At 41.6% G+C, this 10848-nt stretch overlaps 1 protein-coding gene across 3 annotated transcripts in view; it reads left to right on the top strand.

Moving 5' to 3' along the window:
- shq1 (SHQ1, H/ACA ribonucleoprotein assembly factor) overlaps positions 1–10848 on the top strand; it is a 41445-nt gene that overhangs the window by 19598 nt on the left and 10999 nt on the right. For all 3 annotated transcript variants that reach the window (XM_024270760.2, XM_024270763.2, XM_024270761.2), the window contains exons 10-11: positions 2253–2376; positions 7587–7707. In XM_024270760.2, coding sequence (XP_024126528.1) covers positions 2253–2376; positions 7587–7707 — 245 coding nt within the window. The remainder of the gene's footprint in view (positions 1–2252; positions 2377–7586; positions 7708–10848) is intronic.

Genomic DNA, 10848 nt, shown 5'->3' on the forward strand with positions numbered 1-10848 from the left:
AGCGACACGCATCTGCAACAAGAACAGGAGGAGAAATGAAAGTGCGAGCTCTTGTCCATTAAAGCGCCAGAGTGTGACGGCGACTCTCACAGACCCCAGCAGTTAACAGGTTAGAGCTGCAGACGTGTTTAAAGCTTGTCGGCCTTTTTTTAATGCCACCTCGATAAACCAGGAGCTGCGAGGAGTAATTAAAGCACCATCACCTGAAGACCAATGAAATCAACGGCAAGGAAGCACAAATAAACCTGCACTAATATAATGTCTAAATGAGCCATTTTCACTCACCTGAAGCTGCTTTCACACTTGATTTTGGAGAACTATTCCTTTGGAACAATTAAAAAAAAAAAGTTTGAAAGGGTGTTTACTTAACCCACATGCTCACTCATGGGGTCCAGATGACCCCACCCTCATACTGATGTGTGATCCCTCCCATGACGAAGATGGACAGGATTTTATGTCTGCCGCAGACACCAGTGAAGATAAATAATCAATAAAAAAAGTTTAGCGCGCTGTCTTGTGGGATCCAGATGACCCCACTTTAAATGTAACCATACATAGGATAGCAAATGTGGTAAACGGCACATTTTACTTTCTGCAAGGCCCTAAAGCTTTAGCAACACATGAAGGGCCTCTGGTTACTCGCAAGACGGCGCCAGAAAATCTCTAGCCGGAACTGGATATTTTGTAACTTCGGCCGGTTGCGTGAGCAGAAAATTCCTAAACTTTAAGAAGCCCTTTCAAAAATGATATTTTAAAAACTTTTCAGAACTATCAGCTTTTAAGCTTTTAAATGTGAATACACTGTAGCTGTCTAGCATTTTAGTTTTCCAGGATGAGCTTCAAATGGGACAGAGAACGGGCATCAGGAACCAAAATGGGGTCTTATCCGGGCAGCAGTTTTGTTGATTTGAAATCAGTATTTGAGACAGATACATCTGACTCCTGGAACCTTCTAACAAAAGTTGGAAGGATTTGGCAATCTAAGTATTGTATTTTTTTGGACCACAAGGTCCTCTGCAAGGTGCTCTGTAAATAGTTGGGGTGTAAGAAAATATTGATTCAATGAAATATCATGATCCTTCCTTTGGCGATACTTGCATAGGCATAAAAAGCGGCCAAGATGATATTTAATTATGTATGTTACTTTTGTTTCCCACTCATACCCTCACTGCTAGTTGGCTGTACTGAGTGTCTTTGAGCCGCTCTACAAGGCAACCAGAACAACGAGATCTCACGAGAACCATCTTGTGATGGATGCAATGGCTGTATGGCTCAGTTGGCTACATTCCCAGGTTGAAACAATGAGCTGAATCCAGTGTGTATCCTTAGGCAAGACCCGTCCCACTACTGCCTACCTATGTAGCCACTAGGGGTCTCTCTGTTCCGATCCCCAGCCCGGATAAAATACAGAGTTGTGTCAGAAAGGGCATCCAGTGTAAAACTTTCTGCTAAACCAATTGTGTGTGGCGAGCCCTGGAATTGACTGTGTCTCAAGTATAAATTCTGGCTGATCTTACCAATTTTCTGTGGAACAAAGCACTCACATTGAGAGTATTGTTTTGTATATTGAGTTATTGTGAGTAAAGTTTGACTCATCTGTTGTGTTGTTCTCTCTGCAAAGGCTGCCTATTACTGTAAAAGATACAGCTCACGATAAAAACTTCCCATCGACTACTTTGGCCAATACCCTCCCTTAAGGCCTTCTAGATAGTGTAGTAATACCACATTTTATTGCTTGGTTTGCCCTATATTCTGGTTTACAATATGGTTAAAAAAGTATGTTATAAGGAACGAATCCATCAACATCTGATACTAAACTCTGCAAAAAATATCAAAACGATTTTTCAGACTTTAAATATCCATAGGAATGTTTGGTTTGTTTATACGCTCAAGTGCTCATTCCTCTACAAAGGGCATAACTGCCTCTTATCCGCGAAACTTTTAGAATTACAGATGGGGCTCACCTCTTATTCAACCAGCCTCAAGGGTCATTTCAAATGTCAAACAAATAACATGAATCAATAGATTTGAATGAACTTGAATTGAATCAAATTGAAAAGGTTGCTATGCTGACAGAAAGGTCATGTGACCCACCGGGTTTTCAATAACACCAGCCTTCCTCTGTCGGTTTTCTTAATTAGACTTAAAGATTGGCGAGAACCCTCCTGGGAACGCCGTTCTAGGACCATAAATCATATATCCATCAGAATTCTTTGGCTCCAGACCTGAATGTGATGCCTTGTCCCCTGCAGACCTACAGCTCCTTGCAGGATGTTTTGGTGTCGTTTGGACGTCGGGTTTCGTGCTTCCCCCTCTACAGACACTTCGCCTTGGTCACCTCGGCGATTCGTGACACAGCAAAGATTTTTCAGCAAGGTAAGTTTGTTCATGTTGGAGTGAGTCATTGATGTTTTGTGGTCATGGACATTAACCTAAGAGAAGCCATGGTGACGTCAGTGTCACAGAAATATATGACATGGTCTATTTGGGTTGTGGTTTATTCCATATAATTTTATTTTTGGTCTGGGTTCTTATAGGATAAAGTAAGTACTTTTTGGTGTGACTTGTTCACACATGGGTTTTTGTCTACGACCTCCACTTGTACAAATACATGTGACTAGGACATACTCTGAATGGGAGTTGGTCTCGACTACAGAAAATGCCTTAAGGTAATTTTGAGCGTCCAAGCCGTCACTCTCCGGGGGGGTGAGAGCTCACTTATAGAGAGCAGTGTTTCCTTTGATTTTCATGAGTAATTATTAAGTCAAAGAGCAAATGACAGCAGAGCGAAGCCACAAACTCTCCGTCCTAAAGTAGGAAGATGAACTGATCAGAAAAGGAGGAGCAGGAAAAACTCCCTACAGTGCTGACTCCTTAAGTCTTTGTTTTTATTCATGTATTCATCATTTTCTGCGCTAATTCAGTCATTACAGGTAATTAAGTAACAGAGCGTTCCTCTAATGAACCGTAGCTGCAGTATTTCTGCCTGTACGTCGCCTGTCTTTCTACGTTTCCTCCCAGCAGTTTATTTTTTCCGTAATGAGGAGAATGAAAGTGCACGCTCCGTTCTCAAACCACTTCATTAAAAAAAGCTGTAAAAACATTGTTAGGTGTTGGCTAAACAAGCCCATTAGCAGCGGTGCGCAGGCGGAAGCCGTGAAGGCAGAGTGTTATCCGGCTGTAAATATTTGAAGAAGCCCTCCGGCTGTGAGGAGGAGACTGAGCGAGCGCCTCCTGCAAGACGGACTCTGGGAAGAAATGGAGGAGAAAGTGTGGACAAACCCTATGTTTGGTTGGCCCCACCAATAATTATGGACAATTTTAACCAATTAAATGTTTACTCGACACTTTCACACAACATGACTTGGTACACGTTGATATTTATGGTGGTCAGATGGTACTTCTCTTGCCCTTGTGTTATCCTAGGTATGTTGACGTTGGGAGTGGGGTCATCTGGACTCCACAAGATGATTTAATTTTTGATTTTCACTGGTGTCCATGGCAGACATGAAATCCTGTCCACCTTTGTCCATGACGGATAACACGTCAATGTAAGGCTGAGGTCATTTGGAACCCATAAGATAGTACAAGAGATAGTTGTGTTCTGGGTCATTTATGTGTGGAAGTAAACATCCATGATATATCTTCAGTCCCATCAAAGGCCGTAAAGCTTCACCAACACAGTCCCATTTACACTGATGGTGAAGGTGCTAACCAGAACACTAGGAGCCAATTCAGGGTCTTGTCCGGGTAGCATAAAAGGAAATTCTCTTGTTTCTTTGATGCAGTGCAGTCTTTACTTTCAATTCAATTCAATTTTATTTATATAGCCCAAAATCACAAAAAGATTTTCCCTTTGCACACGTACATTCCCAGATCATAAGGTTCCCATCTCCATGTTTGATGCTGGGAATGCTGGCCATTTTTTTCTCAAGTCGTAAAGAGCCGGAATTTGGTCTCATCTGACCACAACACTTTCTTGGGTTCTCCTCTGAATCATTGCTGGAGCCCTGAACGGATCCTGCAGACGCTGTAGGACTTCACTCGGATCATCTTTTGATTTCATGTAAAAGAATTCTCAGTGGGTCGCCTTTGAGTTGTGGGCGGGACTCTTGCCGTGAAGTAAGCTTTCCTCCATTTCCCGTCATCCCTTTGTTTATATGTTCTCCCACTAGCTTGCAGCTCCTCACAACCCCAAACTAACATTACCGGTGCAACAAAAACGGTGCACAATATTGGAGCTGTCCAGCTGTACAATTTTTGAGCCAGATACCAGCTTAGACGAGGAAAACTAAGACGTACATGGATCTATTTGTCTACAAGCGCATACATCAGAATGGAGTAAGAAACCTAGCGTATTTTCTACATCACATATACGTTCTTTTTCAAATGACATTTTTTTGTCTACTCCTAATTTACAGTAATTTGAATAAGAAAATATTCAGTAAGGCAGTTTTGAGCTTAATTTTCTTTAAATATGTCTTCAATCATCAGAAAATTCCCACAAGAATGTGTTAAAAAAACAAAACACAGTTATTGTTTGAGAGGGTCTTAAAATGTTCTTGATCAGGTGTTGAAAGACGGCTGGATTAAACAACCAAAGTCACAATGAACAATCTCCGACACTGCTGTCTGTGGATTTCAATTAAGACAGAGTTGTAAATGCGTCATGGAGCTGTGTAACAACAACCGCGAGACGAATGAGTCAACATCTACCGCTTCTCACGAGATCTTTTTGTTTTGGTGTGGTGCTCTGCCAAAGAGTGGTCAGGGATTTAAGTGGACCAAATAAGTAAGATGCCAAACATTATAAATAATTAATTTGAAAGTGTTTCAATAGCATTTGAAATCAATAACCTTATTATCAAATAACATATTGCACATTTTCTTAGAATCATTTTTTTTTCTTCATACCCCATACTATCATCAAAGGTAGGTGCACCTGAGTCTACAGGTTCATTTTCACTATTGTCTCTCAGTTTTTCAGTTCGTTGAAAACAAGAGACGAGTTGAAAAAACAAACGATCAAAGATTTCTCCGAGTGGAAATCAGATCCAAACACTCCGATCTATTTTTGGAGACCAGTGAAAGTCTGATGTCTATTTCTGTGTCGGCTGACTCAGACTCCGTTTTTCAGGACTCTGAGGATTATGTGGATTTGTGAAGCATTAAAGACAACTTAATCCACAGTAAAAAAAAAAAAAAAAAAAAGGATATACCCACTATTATCAGTAATTAGCCAGTGTTTAGATCTCTGCAGATCTACCAGAGTTAATACAGAGGCTGTTCAAGATGAAAGCTTTGTTCCTGGCCATCCTCATTGGTTCCTTATTAAGTTTTCTCTTTTGTAGACACAAGTCGAGCTATTTGGCTTTTTTTTATGCTTGAATAATTCATGAGTCAGTCTTGGGAGGGACGTCTGAGAAAGTCTGCATCCTTGGAAGCAAATTTCAAGATCTGCAACCCTATAAAAAGCAAAGAAATAGAATTTTTGTGCTTTACTGTAGTTGTTTTTTTTGCATTCTCGGATGCTGCAGGTCTTCACATCCACCTCCGCTGTACAGTTCTGCTGCAGGATTTCTATTGAATATCTGTGGAGCTCCTTCTTCACATAGTTTGCTAAGATGTAGCAGACCAATAGCCTGCCGTTTGGGGGAAAAAAAAGAGGTCTAAGCTGTGGCCTCTCTGCCTTTTGCAGCCCAAGCCCCGACTTCTCGGGGCAGAGTTCTCCACATACAATCCCCAGCGCTAAATGAGAACCAAATGTTTGTTTAAGGCTTTCCTGACTGTGAGTCGGCTGTTTATGTGGAAGGGTCTGGAATGTCTCTGGACAATGCCAGCCGAGCCTGGAGAGGATGAAAGGAACAGTCCTCAGCGGGTTGTTGGTCCGCACTGGAGAAGCTGTGGCAGTTGTTAGCAAAAGCCATTTGTCAAAGATAGTAGAAGCAGATTTTGTGCATGTCTGTTGATGTTTTTTTTGTTAAGTCCTGCAACATTGTAGCTTAAGCTCCAGTGTTTACATTCTTTCGACTATCAAAACTCTTCAGTCGTTTACGCAACTAACTTAACTCCACTTAAAGCTACGTACAAACCCGGCATGTGTGGCACGTCAAGAATGCGTTGAACATGGTTTTTGTATGCAGTCTTTGCATTTAGTGTTTACACTGGTCAGTCGCTACTGGATACCAGCACATGTACTCACAGCTGGAAGAGGTTTGGTGCAAACCTTGTGAATCTTGCTCCAGGGTTTTTCTTTCACATCTCTATTTTGATATATGAAAGACTTGGGGTTGTACAATTCCATCCAGGCACAAACCACAATCATTAATTTGTCCTTCTTGATCAGTTTTCAAACAGTCTGGGCTTCTGTGTTTTGAAAAGGACGCTACCCATATGTATCTACCGAATACGAGTCCCTCATTGGTCAAAGTTCAACTGGTTTAACTTTTTTTAATTGCTTTGCGTTTTGTAGAGCCCAAAAACGGACGTCAAAACTTGCATGTAAAAGAAGCGAGATTTTTGAAGCATGAAACACAGATATACACGTCTGCTTTGACTTTTCATTAGAAGTGGTCGCTTGAATGTTTCCGAGCTCGGTGTGAATGCAGCATTAGAGTGGGGTAAAGTTTCCGCAATCAACCCAAATTGGTCGATACTGTCACTGAGGAATGACTTTGCACCATATCAGTAAAGTTTTTGCATAACGACTCAAAAATGCACGTAAAAAAATACTTTATTAGCACCAAAACGGGTGATTCACAGTGATTGCGTAAACATTTGAAGAGTTGTGGTTGAAGAGAGTGTTATATAAGTGTCGCCAATGATCATCTCCAGTGTTCATAGGGAGCTTAAAGACCCACTTTGATTTAAAAAAAAATGTTTTTAGTTTCTTGTGGCCTTTTTTTGATGATGGAGGGCCTATAAAAATACAATTAATCTTAAAATGCATTTTGGAGTATTAATTTCTTCAAGTCCTTGTGTAACAATTGCAGACAAAAAAGCTGTTTGAAAAGATCGTATTTGTGTTTTACAATTCATTGAGCGAGCCACAGGTTCCCTGCTTTGCTCCATTCAGATTCATCCACTTTTAGACAACCAGATCAGACGCAATTTTACACAGATTTTCTGATTTTGGTTAAAAATGCATCATCATAGTTAAAGGAGCACACCAGCATTTTGCAGCTTTTTGCATGTGTTCAGCAAAAGAAGACATCTTTTCTGGTTTTATTTTTACACATTTCCCCAGAAAACAGCCTCTTAGTTTCAGGTGTAAATGGTTACAAATGAGCAGTAAAACAGCCATCAAGCTGCCTGTTCTGGCATCCTGTCTGCCTAAAGAAAAAAAAAAAAGGCTTTTTATCCAGGAACGGCTCCTAAGCTGCGCAGATCAAACTGTTGGGCGGCGCTCTGGGATTCCTCTTTTATCCCGTACCTTTTCCTTTCATGTGTGGAACAGTGAAGATGGATGCTGTGTCTGCCAGCAGCTGGAGTGCATTGTCATCCTTAATCATGAGCTGAAGTAACACAGCTTTTCCATTTTTGCCGGCCCCGCTGTGTCTCCCCCACCCCACTACCCCCGTGTCCAGGGAAGGCCTGCGTCCTCAAATGCCTGCTGGAAATCCACAAAGTCTTCCGCGAGAACGAGCCGGCTTACATCCTGAACGACCTGTACATCACAGACTACTGCATCTGGATTCAGGGGGTCAAGTGAGTTCACACAAACACAGCACACCTCACAGGCCTTCCTTGAAGTGGGGGACGTCTTGAACATCCCCCATCAGTGAAGGCGAGGGTTAAAGTCCCGCTCCAATCAACTTTTGATTGATTTAAAAGTGGCCTTCTAATTATGATTACACATTTTTTTGTTTGAGCGCCAGTAGTTCATTAGAAATTTGCATCTTGAGTTGTGGACGGGACTGTTGAGCTGAGCGACCCCGCCTCCCTTCCCCTCTCCTTTGCTGAGAGCTCTCTGTTTAAGCAGAGTTTTTGTGACAAACCGGAGAAGTCATGTGACTAAAAAAAATCAATGAATATGTTAAACCGGGAATAAAAAAATGTGAATACCCGGTGGAACTCTGTATGTCCTCCATCATCAGAAAAATGCCACAAGAACGTGTTTAAAACCCCATTTTCATCGGAGTGCGTCTTTAAAAGGCCTAAACCATGCCTAATTAACTTTGTGATATTTTAAGTGTTCATTCCTCACTACAAACAACTCCAAAGTGTTTTTTTTTAATCCATTTACGCATTTCTGAGTTTTCCTTTAAAAACCTCCACTCTGAGCACCAGCCCCCCCAAACCAATGAAAATTAGTGGGTTCTCACGAGCTGATGTAAAAAATGGAGAACAGCCCCATTCAGAAAGAGTCTGCACTGCCAGAACCGTCCCCCAGCCTAACACACACCCAATTTCTCAAAAAGCTAGCAGTGCTCGGCCGTTAGCTTCACCACTCAGCTAGTGGTTTTAAGCTGCTGGCCCCGGCCATCATTACAACTAGTGTAGCGATGATCAGGGCTGCTAAAGGCAGATTTATGGTATGCACATCCATATTTGCAAAAGTTCAAATGTTGATTGTTTTCGTGGGTGAAGCATAACACGATCCCGAGGCCGGTTCTAGGGTGATGTGATAAAATGGTTGGCACCCACAGAGAGCTAAAGGTGGAGCCTCAGAGATTGAGGTGTCTTACTTCCAGGTAAGAAAAAACACACACAATTAACTCTTATTTCATAAATCATTTGTTCTTTAGTCTGCCAATTGTAATATATGATCATATATATGGATATAGTTTACTCTGAAAGACTTAAAGGCTCTGTATTAAGCTTTTCTTAAGTCGCTGTCAATCTCAGATGACTCTGTTCACTTTTGCTACTGCAGGAGTTATCTCCATCCTCCGTATCAAATACGGAAAAATCTGCTCTTTGTTCCCTGATGACATCGCTCCAAACTCCTCCTCCTCACTCACAGTTCAAAAAATTGCTTACACGTTTCGAATGTGCGCCTGCGAGCCCATTTCCCTGTAATGAGCTCTGTTTTACTCCCGACCGGGGTTCAGCCAAGTGGCGTGCTCGCCTGGAAGAGAGCCCGGTTTGGAAAAAAAATGCGAGCCTGATGTTGTAGGCTCGGCGCCCAGATGCAGACACGATAAAAGATCTGCAGGGATTTGGTGTGAGGGACCTCTCCTCCTCCTCCTCCTCCTCCTCCTCCTCCTCTTCCCTCAACACTTCTGCAGCAAAACTCTGAAATTTCACTCCGGAAAGAAAAAGTTTGAGATGCTACGATGTTAGAAATCCACACTAGGGTTTGGCTTAGATGTCATCTCCCGTCTTTCATGGAGAAGAAACATTCTCCTAGTGTTTATAATAATGTAAAATGTATTGGTAGTTAACACTTGTACCTTTAAATTATTGGTTAAAAAAGTTATGTTCAGAAAATGTCATTTTTGTAACAGTGCATGTGGAGACTAAAGAGGAACCTCCCTCTAAATAGGAAGTTCCTGCAGCATCAAACTATTTTAGTTCTATAAACCAATTTTCAAAATAAAAGCCTGCAGAGAGACTTTTCATTTTTTTGTTTCTTAAGTCAGTTTTTGTGCGTATTTGTGAAAGAATAAACAAGGGAATCACTCTCAGGGGTTTGCTGCATCTTTGGCTTCCAGTCTGACTCTGTCGTGTGTGGCTGACGGCGGTGACGGCCTCTTCTCTGACGTTTGATGGCAGATCATAAAAGCATCCCTCTACGTGGAAAAAAACGATCCTACGTTTGAGACTCCTCAAAGAGCGTCGTCTCTCAGAGCGAGACGGAGAGATGAGATGTAATCGACCCCCCCCTCACTAACATCTCCTGTCGTCTGCCAGCGAGGAGATCATGCGCCTGTGATGGACACGACGATTAATGGATGTTTGCTTGCTTAAAGGGAGGGGGGACGGGGGGCTGATTTAGCGGTCCCGCGTGGTTTTTGCTTCTAAAGCTTCACTTAAACCTTACAACCTGTCAGTTACGGGGCGGACCCTCCCCCCTTCACTCAGAACCCGGCCCACTTCAATCCAGAGCAGCGCCTCCCCCGCTCCCGACATCGCCTCTGATATGAAAACCTTTCACCACTATGTATCAAACTACTACTAAAGACCCTAAAGATTTCTGATTACTGTATTTTTCTGACCAGCCAATAGTTTCAAAATATCATAATAAAGAAGGAAAAATTATAAATAAGTCGCACTTTTAGGAGAAATTTATTCAACAAAATTCAATTCGATTTTTTTTTTTTTTTTTAATAATTTTCAATTATAAGTTGCACCTGAGTATTAGTCGCACCCCTGGCCAAGTTATGCAAAAAAGCAGCCCGTAGATTATTCAGAATGCACCGGCACAACTGTAACCGGAACATCCAGAGGAGTCCACATCACTCCATCATCACTCCATACCTCAGCTCCCTTCACTGATTCTTCTCTGTCTTAGAGTTCTGTTACAATTTTTTTTAAGCTCTTATTGGTCTTGACTCAGCTCACTTAATAGATCTTGTAACTTTTGCAGCTGTTCTGTAAGAGATGATGCTCAATGAAGTGTTCATTTTCAGAAATTAATGCTTGAAGCAGAAGACGATTGCTTCTATGAAGTTATGTCAAAATAGAAACTTAAGCTATTTCTGAATTCCCTCTCTTCTCCTTAACCCCTAAAAGACAATATAACTGTCCACTGCTCTGGATTATAACACCATTAATGATCACTACTTTTTCTTTTTCTTTGTTAAAGGCCACATATGACATCACCCATTTGCCAAATTAAAAATGCAAAGCTGACATTATTTCAAAAATAGAGTATTCATTGATGATGCACCTTTTAATCTGGTG

The sequence above is a fragment of the Oryzias melastigma genome, linkage group LG5 (assembly GCF_002922805.2).
Source record: "Oryzias melastigma strain HK-1 linkage group LG5, ASM292280v2, whole genome shotgun sequence".
Classification (NCBI taxonomy): Eukaryota; Metazoa; Chordata; class Actinopteri; order Beloniformes; family Adrianichthyidae; genus Oryzias; species Oryzias melastigma.